Source organism: Rhinolophus sinicus, chromosome 10 (assembly GCF_057876585.1).
Source record: "Rhinolophus sinicus isolate RSI-liver-muscle chromosome 10, RSI-T2T, whole genome shotgun sequence".
In the NCBI taxonomy this organism is placed as follows: Eukaryota; Metazoa; Chordata; class Mammalia; order Chiroptera; family Rhinolophidae; genus Rhinolophus; species Rhinolophus sinicus.
The window spans coordinates 17,682,352-17,704,725 of record NC_142510.1 but is presented as its reverse complement, the minus strand read 5'-3'; the positions used below and the strand labels follow the sequence as shown (position 1 = coordinate 17,704,725).

General features: G+C 57.4%; 3 protein-coding genes across 10 annotated transcripts; 1 reads left to right on the top strand and 2 right to left on the bottom strand.

Moving 5' to 3' along the window:
- Positions 1–316: 316 nt before the first annotated feature.
- Positions 317–3,335, bottom strand: HIRIP3 (HIRA interacting protein 3). The gene is made up of 7 exons (XM_019754654.3): positions 2,814–3,335; positions 2,616–2,736; positions 2,383–2,500; positions 1,236–2,146; positions 964–1,135; positions 784–882; positions 317–704 (listed from the first exon to the last, which is right to left on the bottom strand). Exons 1-7 carry the CDS (start codon positions 2,876–2,878, stop codon positions 544–546), a joined length of 1,647 nt encoding a protein of 548 aa, XP_019610213.3. The 5' UTR covers positions 2,879–3,335; the 3' UTR covers positions 317–543.
- A 64-nt stretch (positions 3,336–3,399) lies between these two features.
- On the top strand, positions 3,400–12,278 carry INO80E (INO80 complex subunit E). 5 transcript variants are annotated; one of them, XM_088801438.1, is made up of 8 exons: positions 3,400–3,633; positions 3,788–3,858; positions 4,065–4,117; positions 7,545–7,623; positions 7,721–7,832; positions 8,180–8,296; positions 11,102–11,192; positions 11,857–12,278. In XM_088801438.1, the coding sequence occupies exons 1-7, from the start codon at positions 3,553–3,555 to the stop codon at positions 11,171–11,173; spliced, it is 585 nt and encodes a 194-aa protein (XP_088657564.1). In that variant the 5' UTR covers positions 3,400–3,552; the 3' UTR covers positions 11,174–11,192; positions 11,857–12,278. The 5 variants fall into 5 exon arrangements, with proteins under 5 accessions (XP_088657564.1, XP_019610226.2, XP_074179016.1 ...); XM_019754667.3 differs by lacking the exon at positions 11,857–12,278 and adding an exon at positions 11,710–11,847; XM_074322915.2 differs by lacking the exon at positions 11,102–11,192 and having other exon boundaries at positions 8,231–8,296; positions 11,710–12,278.
- DOC2A (double C2 domain alpha) lies at positions 11,962–18,006 on the bottom strand. Of its 4 annotated transcripts, XM_088801434.1 has the most exons (13): positions 17,833–18,006; positions 17,532–17,577; positions 17,120–17,231; positions 16,198–16,471; positions 15,779–15,858; positions 15,501–15,620; positions 15,268–15,377; positions 13,699–13,825; positions 13,551–13,610; positions 13,314–13,477; positions 13,105–13,186; positions 12,928–13,024; positions 12,234–12,834 (listed from the first exon to the last, which is right to left on the bottom strand). In XM_088801434.1, exons 4-13 carry the CDS (start codon positions 16,460–16,462, stop codon positions 12,689–12,691), a joined length of 1,251 nt encoding a protein of 416 aa, XP_088657560.1. In that variant the 5' UTR covers positions 16,463–16,471; positions 17,120–17,231; positions 17,532–17,577; positions 17,833–18,006; the 3' UTR covers positions 12,234–12,688. The 4 variants fall into 4 exon arrangements, with proteins under 4 accessions (XP_074179002.1, XP_088657560.1, XP_088657562.1 ...); XM_074322901.2 differs by lacking the exon at positions 17,833–18,006 and having other exon boundaries at positions 11,962–12,834; positions 15,501–15,575; positions 17,532–17,666; XM_088801436.1 differs by lacking the exon at positions 17,532–17,577 and having other exon boundaries at positions 17,833–17,990.
- Between the last annotated feature and the right edge of the window lie 4,368 nt (positions 18,007–22,374).

The following is a 22,374-nucleotide window of genomic DNA, read 5'->3' as shown; positions in this document are numbered from 1 at the left end:
GTCCCCAAGTTATTTCCTTTTTGTGCTTCACATTGTTCTGAAGGCCAGGTATTCAGATCCTCTTCACAACCAGGCGTTAGGTTATCAGATAAGCTAAAAGCAGGGGGATCAGAGGGGCCTGCAGGTCAGGCTGGAGGAAGGATAAGAGCCACCTTCTCTGGCAGCGTTGTGGCAGAAGGGATGGCAGGGTCTGAGGGCTGGGACTTCTCTGGAGAACCTGGAGATTACAGGGAACCAGATGGGGACAGGCAGCCGGGTACTGGCCCCTCCTCGGCTTCCTGGCCCCAAGCACAGGGGAATGAGAATGGGAGACTGGTTTCGATGAGGTGATTCAAATACTCCTTTATTGAGTCTCAAAATAGAAACCCCTGTAAACATTTTAAACTGAGAAGTAGGATCCCAACAACTGCGTTCCTGAGGGTTGCGTCTTGGAGGAAGCCGCTGCTCTGTACAGGCAGAGGTGGGGGTACGGGGGGGTGCTCTATGTATACATATATATGTGCTTTCTACAAGTGAAAGTCCCTCCTGGGGGATGGGGGAAGCTCAGTTACTCTCGCCATCACTGCTGATGATACCACGCATGTGTGACCAGTCCGGGGGTGGGCGGCGGGGCCGCTCTTCGTCTGAGTCCAGGGTTCGGCGGTACAGCTCCCCAGGTGTGACTGCTTCTGAAGGGTTCCAGGCCGTGCATCTGCGTGGTCGACCTGGGGGGAAGGAATGGGCCAGTCATCGTCTGGGAAAGCCCAAGCCCCACGTGTCCCTGGGGAGTGTGAGAAGCCTCACCTGAACCACTGATGATGTTGGAGACGTCCAAGGCGGCTACCTCGGCTGCCTCCTCACGCTGCACCTTCAGGGCCCGACACTTCTCTAAAGAAGGGTTACCTGGGGCAGAAGAGGCTCGTGAGCCTCTTCCCCAGCAGCCGAGGCCCTGTCCTGCAGCCCCCCAGCCACACTCGACCTCACCCTTCATGCCCAGAGCTTCCAACTCTGCCCGCAGGACACTCAGGCACTCCTTGCGTGAGCAGCAGGAGCCCAGCAGCTTCTTGTAGTTGCGATAGGCACCACAGGCTCGGATGTAGCGCTTTAGCCTCATCACAGCAGGGTGGTCTTCACTTTGGCGACCAGAGCCCCTGGCCTGGCAAGGGGACAGCAGCTGAGGCCAGGCCTTCTGGGCTCCCATCAAGGTCCCTCCTCCTGTGCCTGTGGCCCCCCAGCCCACCTCCGTTCACCCTCACCTTCCTGCCTCTGAGTTCTGGGCTGCTGTCTGCGGAAGAGGAGCTGCGCGTCCTGCTTCTCTTGGAGCTCTTCCTGGACGAGTGGCTCTTCCTATCCCCCTGGGGGCTCCCCCCTGCCTCACTGTCACTCAGCTCCCTCTCCGAGTCACTGGCCTCACCACTGGCTGTCTTTCCAGTACCTTTAGCAGCTGGTGTCAACCTCTTCTCTCTGTCTTCTTCGTCCTCGCTGCTTCCACTCTGCTTTTTGTCCCGCTCCCACTTGGTCCTGTCCTTGCTCTTTCTCTGCCCTAAGGGCTGGTCGTCTCCCTCACTGTCGTCACCACTGCCTGCTGCTGCTTTTTCCTCCTCTCCCTCTCCATCCCCACAGTCTCCCTGCAGGCTCGCTGTCCTGCTTCTCTGCTTAGCACTCCTCTCCTCCCAAGCGGACGCTTCCTCTCTGTTCTCTTTCTTCCTGGCTAGGGTCTTCTCCTCCTCGCTCTCCTGGTGGCTCTCAGCGCCTTTGCTTCCCGTCCTCTGAGCAGGCTCCTCCTCGCTGCTCTCACTCTCCTCCGTGGACTGCCTCCTGCTGCGTGAGGCCATGCCTGGGGCCTGCTCGTTCTTTGTCACAGATTTCCTCTGAGTCCTGCCTTTGGACTCCTTTCCCTCATCCTCTTCCTCGCTGCTCTCTTCCTTCCAGACCCTGCCGGTTCTAGCAGAGCCCTCCTCCTCCTCCTCACCCCTCTTCTGAACTGCCTCCCTCTCTAATCCAATCTTTGCAGTCTGGTCCCTCTGCTGTTCTTCCTCCTCGTTGCTCTCAACTGCCTTCTTGGAGGCTCGCTTTGGACTCTCCTTCGCCGGAATGATGGCTGCTGCCATTCCGTTCTTTGCTGGGGGGCCGAAGCAGTCTGGACTGGAGGCTGCAGAGCTGGGCTCTGGAATGTGGAAAGAGAAGGTTGGGACAAGTTGTTCCTGTCCCTTCTCCCTCCATTTGGGATAGGTTTTCTCGAGTCCTGCTGTGACAGATGGAGGGAAGGACAGCAGGAAACACAGCTGTCAGTCCACCCTGCTCCTGGTTCCTGACGCCTCACGCCCTCAATCAGTGCCTTGGGATATAACACATGCACAAGAAGTACTTCTGGAATAAATCAACTATGTCAAAGGCACTAACCTGACTCCGAATTGAAACGGGACCTTTTTCTCTGTGGGTCACGGCAGGGAGTGGTGGGAGCCCTCTTTGCCTTTTTGGCACGGCGTAGCCCTTCTTTCTTGGCACCTTCTTCATCCACCTGTGTGCACAGCAAGAGAGCAAAACGGGTATCAAGGTGGAGGTCTGCCCCACCCCCTCTCGGGCCCCTCTCGGCAACAAACCCCGCTGCCCGCGGCCCAGGCTCGCGCCCACACCTGCATCTTCAGCAGCTCCTCCTCCACTAGCCGCTTCAGTGCCTGCTTCTCTTCGGGTTCTAGGTGGTCGCGGCCCGCGTGAGACAAAAACCTCCGCCGCACGATGGAGTGCGTGAGCGTGCTGCAGAGACACTTGTCAAGGCAGAGTCCCCGTCCCGCCCCTGCCCTTTCCAGCCCCAACCCCAGCCTGCAGGGCACCTGAGGTCCGGGCGGCCGCGGAAGAAGCTGCGGGTGAACTCCTGCATCTCCTTCTCCCGCGCCATTTTGCAACGACAGGAATTGATGGCTCCCGCCTTTTTTTATCCGGGGCCTCCCGTCAGCCCGTTTGACGAGCCTGCGCGCGCGTGGCGTCACGGCGCGGTCAGGAGGGCCGGTGGGCGGCGGCCCGCGAGCAAACTGCCAGACGCTAGCACTTGCTTTCCCGGCAGTTGGGGCGGGGGGACGCGGCTCCTTCCCTTTCTTAGAACGAATCGTTTTTAAAGTTTCGTTCGAAACCGACTCGGCGCCGACAATCTTTGGGTGTAACGGAATAAACCCGCGACGCTGACTCGGCGGTGACTTTGAAAGACAGAAGAAAAGGGACACACTCGCCTAAAGACTAGAAATCCCCTGGGGGAAACCTTGTCGCTTCCAAACGCTAAGTACAGTTCGAATAAGGAAGAGCGCCCTCCAGCGTCCGCCATCTTTGTGACATCATCGCGTCGCTGCGACGCCACCTTCGGTGTAACCGCTCGAAGTAACTTTCTTTTCCCAGTATTCCCTGAGAGGGCAGCCAGTGCGGTTACGATTCCTGGGCGCGGGGCACGCCGGGAGTTGTAGTCCCCGTGGACACAGACTTACCCAGTCTCCGGAAGTGGAGGCGTGAGAGGCGGGGCGGAGCCGGCTTGGAGGGTCGCGGCTCTGGGCAGGCGTTGGGGCGCTGCTCCGAGGCCCGGTCATGAACGGGCCGGCGGACAGCGAAGTGGACTACAAGAAGAAATACCGGAACCTGAAGCGGAAGCTCAAGTTCCTCATCTACGTGAGTGCTGGGGTGGCTGGGTTGTGGGGGGTGAGGCCTGGCGCTCGTAGGACCTCCGTGTCCCCACGGGTCCAGAATGGGATGGGCTGTCGCCGGCTTCCGGGCCCCTGGACCGACCGCGGTCGACTCAGCGCGCACCTTGGCTGTGATGCAGGAACACGAGTGCTTCCAGGAGGAACTGAGGAAGGCACAGAGGAAATTGCTGAAGGTGTCCCGGGACAAGAGGTGAAAGAGGCTGCGGGGAGAGGAGCGAGGGAGGCCTGCGGGTGATGTGGCTCCGTGGACCCCATCCTGTAATGGGGCCACCCATGCATGGTGCCTGTGTGGGGCTGTGTGCGGATCCCTCGGGCCGGTTAGAAGGGACAGGGGCCGCGGAGAACGTGGCCAAGGGGGGGAATGAGCGCTCTTGTTCTCCCTGCCTCTTCCCTCAGTTTCCTCCTAGATCGACTTCTGCAGTACGAGAACGTGGATGAAGACTCTTCTGGTGAGCAAGGGCATGAAACATGAGTGGAGGTCAGGGTCCCCGACACTTCAGCAGGCTTCCCGCGCCCCTCTTTTAGGCTGTGGAGGCTGACACAGCTGGTGGTGGTTCTTAAGCCTAGTTACTTGCCCTTCCACCTGTACCATTCATTTGTTCACTCACATATTTACTGAACACTTGCTGTGTTTCAGGCACAGTGATAACCAAGAGGGACAAAGTCTCTTGGAATTTGTATTCTAGTCAGGGACAATAAGTAAGCAAGCCCTTAGAATTTCAGATTTGAAAGGGATAAAATCGGGGTTATGTGGTAGTGGTTGGAGTAGCCCAGAGGTTGATAAACTTTTTCTGTAAAGGGCTAGATAACAAATATATTGGGCTTCGCAGAAGGTCTGGTCTTTGTCACAGCTACTCAGTTCTGCTGTCATAGGGCAAAAGCAATCCCAGGTGATACGGAAATAAATGAGCATGGCTTTGTTTCGATAAAACTTTATTTGTGGACACCGAAATTTGAATTTCGTATAATGTTCACGTCATGAAATATTATTTTCTTTTGATTTTTTTTATCCCAACCATTTAAAAATGTAAAAGCCATTATTCGTTTGCAGACCATACAAAAGCACATGGCAGGCAATGTCTCAATAGAGTGTTCGAGAAAGGTCTCTTTCAGGAATAGTGTTAGAACTGGAACCTAGATAAGGAGAAGAGACCAATCTTGTGAAAATACAAGTGAGAGGTTTCCAGGCAGAGGGAATAATAAATCCAGATATTCTGAAGCGAGAACAGACCAGGTTGTGTGAAGAGCAGAAAGGCTAAAGCATATAAAGCAGTGTTTTCAAACTTTTTTCTGAGCACTATTTACAATCAATTTATTTTACATCAAGACCGAGTCCCCACTTACATACTTACTTATAAAACAAAATTGAGTGAAACAATGTTAAGACTGCAAATACAATTTTTTTCTGATACCGTGTTTCCCCGAAAATAAGACCTAGCCAGACAGCTCGAATGCGTCTTTTGGAGCAAAAATCAATATAAGACCTGGTCTTATAGTAAAATAAGTTATATATGACTTATTTTATGTATAGTAATGTAAGTTTATACATATATAATATTTTATATATAGTAATACAAGTTATATGAGACCGGGTCTTATATAACATGATACAATTAATATAATATAATACTGTGTCTTACATTAATTTTTGCTCCAAAAGATGCATTAGAGCTGATTGTCTGGCTAGGTCTTATTTTTGGGGAAACAGTACTTTTTGTTTTTCAATTTTATTGGGGAACGGTGTGTTTCTCCAGGGCCCATCAGCTCCAAGTCATTAGCCTTTAATCTAGTTGTGGAGGACGCAGCTCAGCTCCAAGGCCACTCACCGTTTTCAGTCTTTAGTAGGGGCGCAGCCCACTGTCCCATGTGGGAATTGAACCTGCAACCTATTGTTGAGAGCTCAATTTCTAACCAGCTGAGCCATCCAGCTGCCCTTTTCTGATACTTTTTTTAACTGCTTTATCTTTTTTCTTTGAATGCTGGTTGCAAACTAATGAATTGACTTCATAACCTACTAATGAGTTGAGACCCCCCAGATTGAAAAAACCCTAAGGTTGACCTTTGTGCCCCTGTTCAAGCATGGAGCCCTCATAAGCCATGTCACATACGATCCGTCTCTGTGGTGCCTTTATACACTGGTCTAGAACAGAGTCAGCAAACAGCCAGGCTGCTTGTTTCTGTAAATAAGCTTTTATTGGAACACACAGCGTTCGTTCGTTTGTGTATCACAGGAGGATAGTAGATGATAGATGAGGTCAGAGAACCAGGTAGGAGCCAGCTCACGCAGGTTGTGACAGAACATTGGGCTTTTATTCTGGCTTCTCATTACCCGCCTCTTCCTTCCCTGAGGTCCCCCAGTTAACTCCCTGCTCGAGGGCGACTTCAGGGTAGGAGACATGAGAACCAGGAGGCTCGTGGTCAGAGGGGGTTTAATCTAAGGAGCATGAGCCGGAGACAGAAGCTCCCATTCGCAGCCTGGAGAAGCTCCTCGTCTGGTCAGGGAGACGCCCACACATGACACATCTTAGTACAGTGTGAGGAGAGCTGTGACAGGGATAGTAGAGAGTTCTGGAAGAGCCAGCGATGAACAGGGCCTGAGGGATTCCAGAAGACTTCTCAGGTGGCATTTAATTTTCTTTTTTTTTTCTTTCTCTTTTTTAAAGTGGTGTGGGGTGTTTTTTGTTTGTTTTTAAGGTTTTATTGGGGAAAGGGAACAGGACTTTCTTGGGGAACAGTGTATACTTCTTTCGATCGTAGTTGTGGAGGGCACAGTTCAGCTCCAGGTCCAGTTGCCGTTGTTAGTTGCAGGGGACAGAGCCCACCATCCCTTGTGGGACTCGAGGAGTTGAACTGGCCCATGTGGGAATCTTACCGGCAGCCTTTGGCATTAGGAGCACGGAGCTCCAACCACCTGAGCCACTGGGCTGGACTGCTTTTTTCTCAATTACAGTTGACGTACAATATTAGTTTTAGGTGTACAATGTAGTGATTAGACATTTATATTAATTTGCTTCTTAAAGAGTACCTGAGCTGAGAGATTGAGAAAGACATGTATCACACGTAGCAGTTATTTGTTAAATGAACACTGGGCCTTCTAGGTCAAGCCACAGATCTAGGTAAGAAATTTCTTTTTTGAAGAAATTGATGGGCATGATGTGAAGAGTACTGTTTGGTTGGGAGACCAGAAAGGTCGAGGCACATTGAGCAGCATGTCGAATGCTCGCAGGCAGGCCGTGGGGCATCGTCAGAAAGGTTTACGTTTTAGGTCATTCTGGAGTCAGAGTGGACAATGGGCTGCAAGAAAGCTGAGACTGCCCAGTTGATTTTGACAGGGTGGTGGCTTGACCTGTGGCAGTTGGACTGGGGGCAGTGGATCAAGATAGAGATTTGCGAGGTAGGTTAAGAGGACCCTGGAGAGGGAGTGGAGCAGAGGCAGGAGCCAAACGCACCTTAGAGGTGCATAAGGAGAGGGTGACGTAAAACGGTCAAGGAGTCAGACCCCTGGGTTCAAATCCAGCCCCACAGCTTACGCTCAGCTTCAGTGGCCCTCAGTGACCTCATCTGGGACGCGGAGGTGAGGCCCTGACCTTCCTCCTTGGATGGTTATGAAGACAAGGGGAGGCGAATGTAAAGTGCCCGGTCAGAGGGCCAGAGCCCAGCATGTGCTCGGCAGGTGTGTTACCACGGAGGAGCCCGGGCGGGAAGTCGGGCATAAAGGCCCTTGTAAGAAGCTGGGGCATTTGTGGGCTCCCCAGAACAGCCTGTGCATGCCGACTGGGGGGTCAGATCCCGGAGCCCTTCCACAGAGCTGAGATTGTACCCCTGAGGTAGACAGGACCCCCAGCCACTCCACTAACCAGCCCTCCGCCCTCCCAGACTCAGATGCCACTGCATCTTCCGATAACAGCGAGACAGAGGGGACACCTAAGTTGTCGGACACACCAGCCCCCAAGAGGTGAGAAGAAGTCATCATTTGGGGAGGCCGGGGGTGGGGGGGTGGGGGGAGCACGGGTCTCCTGGCTGCTCTGACCTCTTCCCTGTCCTTTCTCCAGGAAGAGAAGCCCGCCACTGGGGGGTGCCCCCTCCCCCTCCAGCCTCTCCCTGCCTCCTTCCACAGGGTTTCCCCTTCAGGCCTCTGGGGCCCCCTCCCCATACCTGAGCTCGGTGAGTTGGGCCCAAGGCTGGGAAGTGGGCGTCCTTGGGGCAGAGGGTCCAGGCTTCAGGGTGAAGCCGGCCTGCTCGGGGACCTCAGTCTGGGTGTGGCCCGCGAGCATCCCTCGGAGGGGTGTGAGTCGGGGCTGCCCAGTTCTCTGTGGTGCAGGAATGGGGGACAGATGCGACTGAGGAGAGCAGCCCCCAGGACAGAGTCCTGCTGCTGTCCCACCCCCTTCTGTTCTCAGGAGCCACACTCATCACCATCTCTTGTTTTTCCATTCTTCCTTTTGCATTTCTTCCTTTCACCCCCCACCCATCTATTCCATTCCCATTTCCACCCCCCACTCCTGCTGCAGCTGGCTTCCCCCACCTACCCCCCTTTCCCTTCTGACTACCTGGCCCTGCAGCTGCCCGAGCCCAGCCCCCTGAGGCCCAAGCGGGAGAAACGGCCCCGCCTGCCCCGGAAACTCAAGGTACCCTGATTTGGGGACATTAGGGAGGGGCCAGGCGGCAGGAGGACAGCCTGTTGAGGGAGGTTCAAGGTGGGCTGGGGCCTGTCCAAGAACTTTGAAGGACTGACTTGGGGCTGCTGGGGGCCCAGCCCAGGGCCAGGTACTAAGGGTTGGGTCAGAGAAGTCCAGGGTCACAGGCTGTATGTGGGACCGGACCCGCCTTGGGGATCAGAGTGGAAATGCCGTGGGTCCTGCCCTCACTGCCACAGTGGTGCTGGGGCCAGGCAGCCTCGAGGAGGGCCGGAGTTCTGGGATCGGGAACCAAGTCAGGGCTGCACCAGCTAAGACCAGGGGACCTGGGTCTCAGCTTCTGTGTTTGTAAAGTGAGCGATCAAACCACGTGTGATGGGCAAGTGTTTCCGGAGTGTCTACTACGTCCCAGGCATTGTCCGGGTGCTGCAAATACAGTTGTGAACAAAACGGACAAACCTCTGCCATGGCGGGGCTCGCGTTCTAGAGAGATAGTTGGAAAATAAAGGAGATAAATAGGTACCAGTATAGGAAAATGGAGTCAGGGAAAGAGGATGTAAGCACCAGGGTGGGTGGGTGTGATACCGGTGGTAGGTGGTCTGGGAAGTCACTTGGTCAGAGACTTAAGGGAAATGAGAACAAATCACGTGGCTCTCTGGAAAAGCATCTCAGTCAGGAACAGACTGTGCAAAGGCCCGGGGGCCGGGAGGGGAGGAAGGAGGTCAGTGTGATGGGAGGAAGGTGAGGCGGGGAGAATGATCAGAGCAGATCAGAGAAATAACTGTAGGGCCTTCCAGTGTGAGAAAGACTTGGGCTTGTGCTGTGGATGAACGGGGCGCCCTCAGAGAGGTGGGGCCGAGTGGAATCTGATGTGACTGACGAGTTAACAAGATCGGGGACACACCTGTGTGGAGAATAGACTGGGGGGAGGGGCTGGGTCAGGACGGGAGTGGGGATACAGTGAGGAGGCGTTGCCGCCAACCAAGCAGCAGTAGAGAGGGTGGAAGGTGAACCACCAGTCTGTTGCAAGGAATGAGCCCCATAGACCGCTGGGGGCTGAGAGAAGGGGAGTCAAGGAGACTCCAGGGCCTTTGGCCTGAGCAACGGCAGGGTGAGGACTGGGAGGGAAGATGAGGCGTTTGATTGTGGACACGCTGAGGTGCTGTTGGCAGTGCCGGAGAGACCACTGGATCATGGGAGCCTGGGGCTCGTGGGTGCGTATGTGGAAATCACCAGCACGGAGGTGAGAGCGTGGATGGAGAGGGCGAGAGGTCTGCACCCCAAGCCCACACGTGATGGGGACCCAGGCACAGTGCCATCCAGCTCTGAGCCGGAGTGGACAGCCCTCTGGTGGGTGGACTGCAGACATGGCCCTGGCCGGAGTGAGATGGGAAGCCACGCGTGTGGAGGTTAGGAGCATGGGTTCTGGAGTTCATCCCACTCGGCCACTTCCTCCCTGTGAGTTGGGCCTGTCAACCTGAAAACAGGGAGGTAGTGGGCCCTTTGCGCTACCTAGCGGGGGTTGGCTTCCGGCGTGTAGGGTAGGGTGGTGGGAAAGCAAGGGTCAGAGACGCCGCCTGACACAGACGGGTGGATGTGTGGCATGGCGTGGCGTGGCCATGGAGGGCAGTCGGAGGCTTCCGGAGGTGCTGGGTCCGGAAGTAGAGGAGTGTCAGCAAGCTCCATTCTGGACACGCGGGAGAAGGTGATCTGGGAGGAGGCCGGGGGGAAGGGGCTCACCGGGGGAGGCCTCAAAGCGGAGGTCACGAGTGAGCCCAGGTGAGGGAGGCAGAGTGGATGGAGTCAGGGACGTGGCCGGTGCCGTCTGGGCTGTAGCAGGAGTGACAAGACCTTGCTGTCCAGTATGGGGAGTGGGGGCCACTGATGTGTCTGGGTGACGTGCGGGGGAAACGGGAGGAGACGAGGGGAAGCTGTGGAGACAGCAAGTCAGCAGAGAGCCCGGCCTCCAGGGGACTTGGCTGGGTCTGGGTCCCAGCTCGTCCTGTGCCGGAAGTCCGAGCCTCAGCTGCTTCTCTGCTCATAGGCTCCCTGAGGACAAACTGAGTCCAGGGAGGGAAAACACTTCGCCCAGTGCTGTCTGGTCTCTAGTGAGACCTAGATGCTCCTTAGCTGCCATCGGTCACCAGAGTAGGTTCAGGCAGGGTTAGGATGCGGGGGTTGCAAGGATGGGGACAGTCCTGTGCCACTGTCCTTCTCAGTCATGCCTGTGGGTGCAGGTGGGTGCCGCGTCCTGCCTGCAAGGTGCTGTTGAGAGCTGGGCCTCCTGGCCCACTCCTGTACCCCGAGGTAAAAGCCCCTCTTGCCCCCCAGGAGCAGCAGTGGGGGGGGTCCTTGAGAGGCAGAGAGTAGACCATGAGCGCCGAATGGGCTAAGACAATCAGAAGGGCCACTGAAGACCTCACAGCTTTCCTGCCACCCCCGCCCCAGGGACAGATAGGACACTGCCCCGTGCGGACCGGGCAGTCTTTGTTCTCCTCGGACCCGTGACCTCTCCCTTCCAGCGCGGTCCGGACGCCCATTAGTAGGCACTCAGTCTGTGCCCACAGGCAAAGCGCGAGGCCCACAGAGCTCCGTGGGGAGGATTAAAGGACGGGGGGGGGAGCTGCAGGCGGGGGCAGGACAGAGGCCACTGCCCAGCCACAGAGCACAAGCAGGGCTTTTGACAAACAGCAAAGGACACTCGCTCCCAGTGGAGGGACTGGCCTGTCCCAGGGCAGCCAGGAGCCTGAGCCCGCCCTCGGGTGCACGAGTGACACGCTCAGGTCTGTGTTGTAGAGAGCTCAGTCCGGCTGCAGTTTGGAGGAGGAGCTGGATCTGGGAGAGGCTGGAGGCAGGGAGCCCAGTTAGGAGGCTGGTCCTAGCCCAGGTGAGCTGAGCGGAGGCGGGCATCCCAAGGACGGGCCCCTCCCGCTGTGAGAAGCCTCCCGTGGTGGGGGGCGAGGACCTAGCACACCTTCCACTGAGCCAGTGAGTCCCACGGCAGGAGGGCGAGGAGCCAGGGGTATGTGAGGTGCCCTGAGGCGGGCGGGCGGGCGGGCAGGCAGGCAGGCCGGCGTCCAGGCTGACTGGCTCTCGCAGCAGTCTCGGGCTGCTGAGGGCCAGGCCCAGCCTTTCCCTCCTGGTCTCCTGTAAGCGCCCCCCACCATCACCTCCTCCATCGCTGCCCCTCACCCCCAGGCACTTGCTGCTTTAACGCTGAAGAGGCTGAGGTGGGGCAGGCCCCGATTCCAGCTTGGCTGCCCGGCTGGGTCCACTTCCCCTCCAACGAGCCTTTGCCCCTTCCCCACCCCCCAGAGCTGCCCTAAGGGGCAGTGCCACCCTCCTGGATGTCCCAGGCCTCCCTGACAAGCCCTCCCTGTGTTTCTTCTCCCCTCCTGCTGCAGATGGCGGTGGGACCCCCCGACTGCCCTGTGGGGGGGCCGCTGACCTTCCCTGGCAGGGCTTCTGGGGCCGGGGTGGGGGCCGCCCTGGCCCCCCTGCCCCCCCCCAAGTTGCCCCCGCCCACGATCCTGAGCGCAGTCCCTCGGCAGATGTTCAGCGATGCCGGCAGCGGGGACGATGCCCTGGACGGGGACGACGACCTGGTGATTGACATCCCGGAGTGACGCCCTCTGCCCAGCGCACGAGCCCCCAGCTTCCGCAGAAACGTTTATTGATGCCCAGTTGCCATGCTGTGGCCACTGACACAATCAGAAAAGGCATAAACATGCATAAATGTCCCCTGGGAGGTGGACCCCTGACCAGGGAGGGCAGGGACCTACCCTCATGTCCCGGGCCCAGCCAGGGGACAGTTACGTGAGTGGCGGGGGCATCACCTCAGAGGCAGAGACCCTGCAGTCTGGGCCCCCCGCCCCCCCAAATCCCACCCCCGCCATTCAAAAGGGCAGCTGACCAGGGCTAGGTGGTGTGGTTTTTTTGAACTGAAGATTCTGTATTAAAGGAGTGAGTGGCTCTTTTTTGTTCTTTGTCCTTTTCTTTTATGGAAACTCGCTCCTCCTCCGAACCCCCCCTAATCCGACCTCCTCCCTGTGGGTGGAGGGCCGGGCAGCCTGGAGAGGCTGGAGAGAGCAGCAGCAGCTGGGGCCTTGGGGGAGGGGCACTGGCAGGACCCCAGGTGTGCACAGGATGGGTGTTTGCATATTTGGGGTGTAGCAGCGAGTCAGGCAGAAGAAGTTTGCATATGTGAGTACAGATCCCCATAGCCCTCACAAGCAGACAGACCCACGGCCACAGAGACCTCACAAAATAAGACAGGTAGTGCGGGGCAGGGCATCCACCCCGTGTAAACGTGCAACACACTCGTGCGAAGGTTGGGTGCTAGACCCGGCCCGAGGGGCCTGTGCTGGGCAGCAGCTGTGCGGCTCAGGCCGAGGGCAGGGCCCCAGCTGCAGGGGGCAGCTCGCTGGTCAGCGTGTGCCAGCGCTCCAGCGCCGTGTCTGGCTGTTGCAGACAGTCGCTCCAGTGCCTCCGGGCCTCTCCCCGGGCGCCTGGCCCCAGGGACACACCACCTGTGGAGCGGCAGAGGCAGCATCAGGGCCCAGCCCAGGGCCACGGAGTCCCCCACCCCCACCCATCAGTCCCACCAGCAGCCGCTCCCTCACCGATGAAGTCGTTGGACTTGCCGATGTCGTAGTCCCAGACTGTGACTTCCAGCGTCTTGGTGGCCAGAGCAGAGAGCTCCATCTCATAGAAAAACTCCTGGGACAGGTCAAGCCACACTGTGAAGTGCCAGCCCCCAGCCCTCGCTCCCCTCCATTTCTGGTCCCGGCTGCATTTACCTCATTAAATTCAGGGTTGAGAGTCTTCTTCTTCACACCTGTTTTATGCTTGGATTTCTTATCTGCGTCTGGTCTCAGGTACCTGCAGAGAAGGTGGGGCGAGGCTGGGAGTGGGGTGGGGGGAGATAGGCTGGGCCCCAGGGGGACAGGGCAGGGATCAGGCTCCCTAGGGAGGGGAGGGTGGGCCTTGGCGCAGGGCAAGGGCTCACGTCTTGACATAGGGGTCCGAGTAGCCGTTGACGTCCATGGCAGCTAGGTGGGCACAGCGCACAATGCCCACCAGCAGCCCCCGGCGTGGAGAGCTGTAGCTGAGACTGAGCAGGATGCGTCCACGCTCCTCCAGCAGCCCAGGCCCCTGTTCCGCCTGCTCCAGCTTGGGGCAGACACGGGGGTCAGTCTGCATCCCCACCACCGCCCACCAGACTGGTCCCCAGGCGGCAGCTCACCTCCTTCAGGTAACAGGAGATGCCCCTCAGTGCTGCCGACATGGAAGAGGGTGAAGCCAGCTGGGGTGGGGGGGACAAAGAAGATTCTGAAAACCTGGCCTGTGCAGGGAGCCCTCCCTGGGCACCCTACCTCCCCGCACGCACGGACCGGGACCTGGCGTTCGAGGCAGATATTAAAATGCTTCTTCTGTGAAGGCTTGAGGCGGCGCAGGGGTATGCGGGTCTCCCCGATGAATTCGTTGTGGCTCAGCTTGTCCTCGTCACACACGGAGATCCTGGCGGGGAACGCAAGGTCAGGGCCCCCTCGTGTGGGAGAAAGGGCGTCTGCTGGACCCTGAGCCCCTGGGGCTACTCCCAGCTCTGCCCCCAACACGCCGCACCTCACCTGTAAAATGGGCCGTCTCAGGCTGGTGAGCCCAGGCCTGGCGCCTGAGAAGCACGTGTTCACTCATGCTGTTCCTCTGGCCCCCCCTTTCCAGCTGCCCAGGCCCATGAGGACCCGCTCTGCTACTTCCGGAAGCCCTCCCGCCTCCATGTAGGGCCTGGGGATGGATCCAGCTAACAGTGCACAGGGTGTGCACTGGCGGATGTGGGTCATGGGTTCAGGGTGTGAGAGCCAGAGGGGCCTGGAGGGGCCCTGGACCAGCGGACAAGGAACCCACACCTCCCCTGGAGCTCCTGTCCTGCAGGGGGCGGGGAGCCAGCCTGGGAGAGATGCGGGAGCCCAGAGAGACAGGACTGCTTTGACTTCTGCCTTCCCCTTCTGCACTTCCTGCCGCTGTGACACTCCTGAGTAGCTGTCATGTGTGGCTGTTCAAGTCCCAGCTCTGCCACTTCCAAGCAACTGTGTGACCAAGTCACCGCCCTAAGCCTCGATTCCCACGTCTGAAATGGGGGGAGGACTACCCTCCTACAGATCTTACGAGGACCCAGTGAGGATCCAGTGAAGGGAAGAAACGGGAGCACGCAAAGCGCAGGGCCGGGCACCGGTGAGCACTCAGTGGTGTAGGCCGCGTTCTCTAACATCTGAAACACGGGCAGCCTTTTTGGTTTCCCCCTCTGCCTCCCCTCCAGCCCGCCCCCACCCAGCACCAAGGTGACCTCTGGGAAACAGCCCTGAGCCGCCCCGCGTGCCTCTGCCCCGATGACTCCCTACTGCCCAAAAACAAAGGAGACATTCTCCCAGGAGCCTGGGTCTTGCTGCCCTTCACTCCTCGCCTGGGAGGACGCTCCACAGCTCCACCTCCTGGGATGACGGAGCAAGTTTCCTGTCCCCTAAGATGTCACTCCTTAGAGATGTTGGGGGAACAGAGGCAACAGAATGGGCAGGAGTCCGCTGCCTAGGTCTGGCTTAAGTCCGGGGCTCTGAGAAGGGGTGTCAGTGACCAGGGAAAGCTTTCAGGAGGCAGTGCCTCAAATGATGAGGGGAGTTTAGGGTGACAGAAAGAGGGGATGCGGGAGCGCTTTCCAGGTAGAAGAGACAACAGGCACAGGTCAGGAGTAATGGACCCCCATCAATCGGGAGAGGGCAGCCCTCTGTTAGAGGCAGAGCAGGAGATGTGGGGGGCGGGTAGGAAGGCCAGGGGAGTCGTCTGGCCTGTGCCGCCGACGGGGATGGGGGCCTCTAGCTGAGAGGGGCTCATGGGAGGTGGGTTAACCAAAGGCTCCAAGGACAGCGGTGTGGGGGGTGCCGACCAGCAGGGGGCCAGGCCCTCACCTGAGCACCTTGTGGGTGATGTCGTCCTCTGTGATCCCGCTGTACATCAGGTCCTCGTTCCACACGGGATTCAGTGTGTTCCTCTGCGTCTTGGTTTTCAGCTTATTGGCCTGAGGTGTGGGGACAACGAGTTCTCAGAACATGTCCCCTAGAGCCACAGAGGCTGAAAGCAAAGGAAGGCTGGGGACAGACCCAGCAGCTGGGTCAGGCTAGGGGAAGGCAGAAGCCGTTACCTTGCAGGCTCCAGGTAGGAGGTGCAGCTTGACGTAGGGGTCAGCCAGGCCATTGAAATCCATGGGCTTGAGGCCCTGGGGGTTGGGGGGAGGCTGTGAGCTCCCAGTGCCCCCCTCCCTCTGCAGAGTGTGGAGAGCCAAGAAGAAGGGTTCTGGGGTTGTGGGGATGCGTGGAAAGGGGAGCAGGGGTCCAGCGTGGAGGAGGGAAAGGAGGATGGAAACCCACCCCTCCTGGGTGGGGAGCAAACCGAGCTGGGGCTGCGAGGTCAGGCACTCACCTTGGCCCTAAGGATACTACAGTGCAGGGTGCAGGAGGCCTGGTCGTAGAGAAGGTCAAATTCCAGTGTGCCCAGGGCAGCTGGAGAAGAGGGAAGAGGTGGCGTGAGGCAGTGTCACACAGGTGTGTGTGAGAGACCGGTGGGCAGGCTGGCCGTGTGTGCGGGGCTCTGTGTCTGGCCGCCCGCGAGTGTGTGCGTCTGGGTCCCTGGTTGGGCTGCCGCTGGGGCTGTGTGGGTGGTGGAGTGTCTCAGCAGAAATATTGAATCTTGAGCCTTGCTGAAGCTGTAATCTCCACAGTGACTGCAGCTGTGACAACGCCCGCTGCTGCTTCCCCCTCACACACCCAGCAGGGCCTGTCCCCTTCCCACCAGCCAGGAGGCCCCCATAGCACCCTGGGGCCTTCAAGCCCCAGACTCACTAGTATCATCCGAATCATAGCTGTCCATCTCGGTTCCATCTTCGGGCGTGGTGGCCCCCAGGAGCGCTGCAGGGGGTGCCAGGGCCAGGGGGGCCAGCCCGGCAGGGACCTCCCCAAAGCCCCGGCCGCCCCCTTCGGGTCCAGGTCCCCGGCGGGGGAAGTAGTCGGAGATCTGGCGAATGGGCCGGATGGGCCCCGGGCACACGTTGATGGCCATGTGCTCTTGGATGTTGATGCTCATGCGATCACCCCTGCGGCCCCTCATGCAGCACCCCTGCGGGGCGGGGGGGAGGTTCAAGTCCAGAGAGCGGGAGCCAGTCCACTGCCCACTGCTTATACCCACAGTCTGCCGGTGGAGGGCCAGGCAGCAACCTCCCTGGTCTGTGGCCTCCCCTCCTAGGTGTCCAGAGAGAGGTCAGCCTGTGCCAGCTGATGGGCAGGCAGGAGGCTTGGGGCCTCCAGAACCCCAGCCTTGCTCCACTCCCCCCAGATGGGTCCTGGCTGCATCTCAGCCTTGCCCACTTGTCTCTAGATTGTCCCTTTGTCGTCTTCCTAGCTCCTGCCCCTCATTCTGGCCTTCGGTCTGCCCCTGGGTCCTGCCTACTCCCTGAAGCCCCTCCTCTGTCTCTCTGAGGCTCTATCCATGCTTCTGCACCAGGCGCCTGTCTGGTCCGGGTGTCGCCCACCCCTCTAGACATTCACTCCCCACTGTCCAATCTGCCCCAGGAGCTGCGTGCGTGCCTGGTCCCCCACCCACTGCAGCCCAAGGTGAGACCTCCCCCCTCAGATGCCTCCTCCTGAGACTGGCTCTCTAGAGCCAGAAATTACAGCCTCGGGAGAGGTTAAAAGCCCCGTGGGCACACGCAGACTAACGCACACACTCCCCTCCCCCTCATGCCCCCGGCGGCCCAGCCCCCTGCACCTGTTTCTGTGCCTCCAACAGGTGCGCAAGCACTGGGGGGACGGCGGGTGCAGGCTGGGCGGTGGCGGCCAGTGATTCCCAGGGTAGCCAGCGAGAAGAGTGCGGAGTCCGGCTGTGCGCGGAGAGGGAGGGAGAGGAGAAAAGTGCGGGAGGAGGGGGTGAGCGAGGTGGAGGCGCTGAGGCTGCGGGCGCGGGAGGCGAGGGGCGGGGAGGGGCAGCCGGGGCGGGGGAGCGGGCGGGATTCTCCGGCCGGCGCCCCCCGGCCACACTTAGAAGCGCACACGAGTGCACGCACACACGGGCACGCAGGCTGGCACCCGCATCTTGCACGGGCACTCGCGCCCACACGCCTGTGCCCACGTGCGCACGCTCACACACATGCACAAACCCAGACACGCGCTGACACACTCACCCCGGGAAACTTGACACACACAGGAGCTCCCGGAGCCACCGGGAACCTGCAGTGATAATTGCCGGGTGTTCCCCAACTCCTCCCCAGAAACCCAGCCCCCACCCCTGCCCCGCGCCGAGCCCACGGCCCCCTCCCTCGCTTTCTCTTTGGTTCCCTATAGAGTCTCCAAGACCCGGCCACCCGCCTAGTTGCCGTGGCGACGCAGGCTGCCCCCCTTTCTCCCCCTGTGCATCCTCACGCTCCCACCCGCAGAGAGCTTGCGGAGGAGGGAGGAGGGCGTCCGGCCCTCGGGTCCTCAAACCTGTGGGTAGGCCCGCGGGTGGGGCGGAGCTTGGAGGTCCGCAGTGACCCCGGCGCAGTGATCCGCCTGCAATCGATCGCTGACCTGGATCTCAGGGTCGCTGAGCCCAGCTGGGGAACCTCACAGTCTGAGCGAGGAGGCAGAGGTCCGAGGCTGTGCGTTTCCCACGGCTCCTTCCTTCCTTTGGCTGTTCAGGCGTCTCTCCTAGTGACCCAACCCAGCCCCCAAGGGCCGGTGTCCCTTTCACAGGGATGGCATCTCCTTTGCAAATCCACCCTCTCTTGACCCCCCACCCCCACCCGCTCCAGTTCTGTCCCTCAGGTGGGGAGGGGAGTCAGGCTTCGCTCAGTATTCCTCCCTCAGCTGTCTCCTTTTCTCACCGGAACCCTGCCACCTGTCAGTCTAACTCCAGCTCTTCTTTGCCCCAAACTTGCTATCCCCAAAAGGCGTCCATCCTCACAGGGGCCGCCAAGGCCCTTCTGCCCAACACCCGGACTTCTGTGAGCTCATCACCCCTGCTCCTGGCGCCGGCTCTCAGGAACGTTCCTTGCAGTTCCTAGAACACACCTGGATCTCTTTATTGCGTTTTTCTTTCTTTCTTTTTTAAGGAGGGCGCAGCATACAGTGGCCCATGCGGGGATCGAACCCGCAACCTTGGTGCTACCAGCACCACGCTCTAACCAACCGGCCACCCCCACACCTGGATCTGTCAGGCCTCTGGGCCTTCACTCACATCAGCTCCTTCTCCTGGAGGCCTTCCCTTCCTTCAAGGTTCACGTGAGTCCCCTCTTTCTAGGAGCCTTCCGGTAGCATTCCCAGTATGCCCCCAGCTTCCAGTGCTACCTCAGGCTCAGCTCTGGTGACACTTGTTTGTCATGCCTGCTTCCATTTCTATCTCTCCCCCCACCCCCAGCCCCCCACCAGGGAGCAGAGACTGCCCCAAACTGGGCCGGCACTAAGTTAGCATCACTAAAAACTGTGATTTAAAAGTAAGGAAATGCAGTTGTACAACAATGTGAATATACTTTACTGAACCGAATGCTTGAAAATAGTTAAGATATATGTTTTATATGTTTTTGTTTTTGTTTTAAGATTTTATTGAGGAAGGGGAACAGGACTTTATTGGGGAACAGTGTGTACTTCCAGGACTTTTTTTTTTTTCCAAGTCAAGTTGTTGTCCTTTCAATCTTAGTTGTGGAGGGTGCAGCTCAGCTCCAGGTCCAGTTGCCATTGCTAGTTGCAGGGGGCGCAGCCCACCATCCCTTGCGGGAGTCGAGGAGTCGAACTGGCAACCTTGTGGGTGAGAGCCCACTGGCCCATGTGGGAATCGAACTGGCAGCCTTCGGAGTTAGGAGCATGGAGCTCTAACCACCTGAGCCACCGGGCCAGCCCCAAGATATATGTTTTTAAAAAGACATGCAACATCAAATGACACTGAGAAAGCACTCGTCATCTATCAAATGACAAAATTCCAAGCATCTGGTAACACACAATGTGGGTGAAGTTATGGGTAAATGGAGACCAGCTCTTCAGAGGCCAGTCTGACCATGGATCCCAAGATGGCAAAAACATACTCGCAGAATCGTTGACTCCAAAATGCCTCTTCTAGGATTTTATCCTATAAACATATCGGCCCATGAGCAGAATAATAAAAGTTCAAGTTTATTTGCAGTGACAAAAGATTGGAACCAACCTACATGTCCATGAGTAAGGGACCGGTTCAATCAGTTATGACAGTTTCATACAATGAAATGCTATGCAGCCGTGACAAAGAAAGAGTCCCTTTATGTACTGAAAAAAGTGAGGTATAGAGCAGCATGTGTCAAATGCTGCCATTTGAGTGGGGCCAAAAGAGTTTATATGTGTTTGTTTATTTGTGCATAAGTTATTTCTGGAAGGCTGCACCAGAAAGTGGTAACTGTGGCGACCTCTGAGGAGGTAGCTGTGAGGCAGGGTAAGGCAGAAACAAGAGTGATTTTTCAAGGTACACACTTTGTATCTTTTGAATTGTGGACCATGTGCCTATGTTACCTATTCAAAAGAATATATTATTTTAACTAAAGGCAACCATTAGGTTTCCTTCGGGGCTCTCCAGGATAAGGAAGGAGTCGGGACTAAGGGAGAGGCCATCCACAACCGGAGCTGGTGGCTTTGGTGAGAGGCAGACCTGGGCCTGCAGTGAGGGGAGGGGCAGGCTGGGCCAGAGGCTTACAGCTGGGCATCCTCTGCTGTGGTCTTCCTAAGGGGCTTGGCTCAGGCCCAGTAATGCCCCCCAGAGATCCTTGTCAGAGGTGAAGGGGAGCTGGAGCTCAAGCCAGTTGTAGGGGAACACAGACAGTGGTGAGGCCGGGGTATATCAGCAGGTGGAAAGGCTTTCTGTCCATCCGTCCATCCACTAAGTCAATAAATATGTATTGACTACCTACTATCTCTCGTGCTTCGACTCTGATGAACCAAGGTGAACACTCTCTAGCTTCACAGCCTTGTAGGGAGACAGACAATATGCAGTGAGACTGAGGCGGTAACCTCGGCTGGTCACAAGGTGTGGAAGCGCAGGCATACTCCCCACCCCCGGAAGTGTTGTCTCTGTGGCAGAGAGGAGACAGCCCGGTCAAGTGTGGGCAGCGGTGTCCTGGGCAGAGGTGTATGCCAAGGTTGGAGCGTGCCGACGAAGGAAGAGCCTGGAAAGAGCTGAGGAGGGTAGGTAGACAGGGCTGGGCAAGAGTCTTACAGGTCAGGCTAAGACGTTCAGAACTCACACGGAAGCCATGGGAAGCCATTGGAGGGTTTTCAGTAGCGAATCTGCGTTTTCTGGTTTGTTCTCCCTAGGGGAAGAGTGAATAGAGGGGTTACCCAGTGTGCAGACTGTTGCAGTAATAAGCGGGGTGAGACATGGGCTTGGCTTGAACAAGAGGGGCAGCACTGGAGGGGCCAGGGAGTGGATGAATTTGAGATTGCTATTGGAAACTGAGCCAACAGGTCTTGATAATGAGTTTGTCAGGAGAGAGACAAGAAGAGATCTGAGATGATTCCTGGGCTTTTGTGTTGAATGAAGCATCTAGAGACCATTTGCTGCGATGGAAAGAAGAAGCAGGTTTGGGGTAGGAGAATCCAGAGCTCCGTTTGGGGTCTGTTAAATTCCAGATGTTTGTGGACATGAAACGGGAAGTTGGGTGGAGAAGTCTGGAGCTCAGAGGAGAGGGCAGGGCTAGAAATATACATTTGTGAGTCATCAGCTTATAGATGGTATTTAAAGCCATGAGACTGGATGAGATCACCTAGGGAGAGAGAATATAGATAGAAAAGAGAAAGGTCCAAGGCTGAGCTGGTTAGAGAAAATTGGCGAGCATGGCTCTGGAGGCTGCAGGCAGGCTCAGAAAGCTGAGGCAGAATGAACCGAGAAGTAACCATTACGTTTGGCAAGTTATGAGGTCATTGGTGGATTTGGCAAAAGTGGCTTCAGGAGAGTGATGGGGATGAAGCCAGGTCTGAAGGGGCTGAAAAATGCATTCAAAGTGAAGGAGAAGAGACAGCATACATAGCAGTCGCTTAGAGGTTGTTGGTCTGCATTGTAGTGGTACGTTACCCAGGAGTTCTCTCCCCTGAGTGCCCACGGGTAGAGAGCAGGCCCTGCAGATTCTGTCTAAGCCACCACGGAGCCCAGCACATAGAAGGAGCTCAGCACATTTATTTAATAGTTGGGTGAATAAATGAATGGATATTTCACTGCTTGAGTCAAAAGAGCCTTTTTTGGGAGAGAGGACAGCTGTATTCTGAGGAAACTGCAAACTCCACGGCAAAGGCTACAGGCTCCGAACCCCTTCTCCCAGCTAAACCCCAGGAGCAGCTGCACAGGGGCTGGGACTAGAGCACTGGCCCAGAGCCAGGAAGCAGGTGAGTCCCTGCTGCCCCTCACAGGCCTGTGACTTTGGATAATTCACTTCCTCTTTCTTAGAAGAGGTAAGTGTAAGGAGGCGAGGCCCATCTGAGCCAGTCCCCAAGATGTTAGGTTAAGTTCCCTCTTCTTTCCTCCTTTTCTCTCTGGGCGTTTTTCTTATTTGGGAAGCTTGACCGTGGCAAGCGCCTCCCAGTGTTACTGTGAGAATGGGTGGGTGGTCCCTGAGGACAGGAAAGATGAGGGATGGGGAGCCAGCAGAGGAGGGAGCCTCCATCCGTAGGGCTGGCGACCTCACACACACTACAGACACATGTCTGGCTCAGGGGAAGTCATGTAACTGGGACTGTCAGAGGCTGCTGAACAGGCATCTGTGTAGTAAAACCAAGGAGACCCTGGAGTGTCCTTGGGCTTGGGTAGGGCGGGACACACCTGTGACAGACAGGCCTACCTACCAATCACAGGGGAACTAACTCTTTGAAGCTGAAGGAGGCTGCAGGAGTGAAAGTGGCTGTTGGGAAGTGACACATAAGAGAAAATCGGAGACTAGGAAGGGAAAATGCGATGGCCTGTGGGAGAACCCACCCAGAGAGGGGAGGGAGCCTGCGAAAGCTCTGGGCCTGACCAAAAGACCTGCCTTGAGAGAC

Bases quoted from the DNA above. Each gene is read 5' to 3' on its own strand.
- HIRIP3 (XM_019754654.3), bottom strand. From the start codon at position 2,878: ATGGCGCGGGAGAAGGAGATGCAGGAGTTCACCCGCAGCTTCTTCCGC. The intron at 2,501-2,615 runs GTGTGGGCGCGA...CTGTGCACACAG, and splicing joins AGGAGCTGCTGAAGATGCAG to GTGGATGAAGAAGGTGCCAA. The intron at 2,147-2,382 runs GTTAGTGCCTTT...TCCACATTCCAG, and splicing joins CCGTTTCAATTCGGAGTCAG to AGCCCAGCTCTGCAGCCTCC.
- INO80E (XM_019754664.3), top strand. From the start codon at position 3,553: ATGAACGGGCCGGCGGACAGCGAAGTGGACTACAAGAAGAAATACCGG. The intron at 3,859-4,064 runs GTGAAAGAGGCT...CTCTTCCCTCAG, and splicing joins AAGGTGTCCCGGGACAAGAG to TTTCCTCCTAGATCGACTTC. The intron at 7,624-7,720 runs GTGAGAAGAAGT...TCCTTTCTCCAG, and splicing joins GACACACCAGCCCCCAAGAG to GAAGAGAAGCCCGCCACTGG.
- DOC2A (XM_088801434.1), bottom strand. From the start codon at position 16,462: ATGAGGGGCCGCAGGGGTGATCGCATGAGCATCAACATCCAAGAGCAC. The intron at 15,859-16,197 runs GTGAGTCTGGGG...CCTCTTCTCCAG, and splicing joins CTATGATTCGGATGATACTA to CTGCCCTGGGCACACTGGAA. The intron at 15,621-15,778 runs GTGAGTGCCTGA...CACACTCTGCAG, and splicing joins GTAGTATCCTTAGGGCCAAG to AGGGAGGGGGGCACTGGGAG.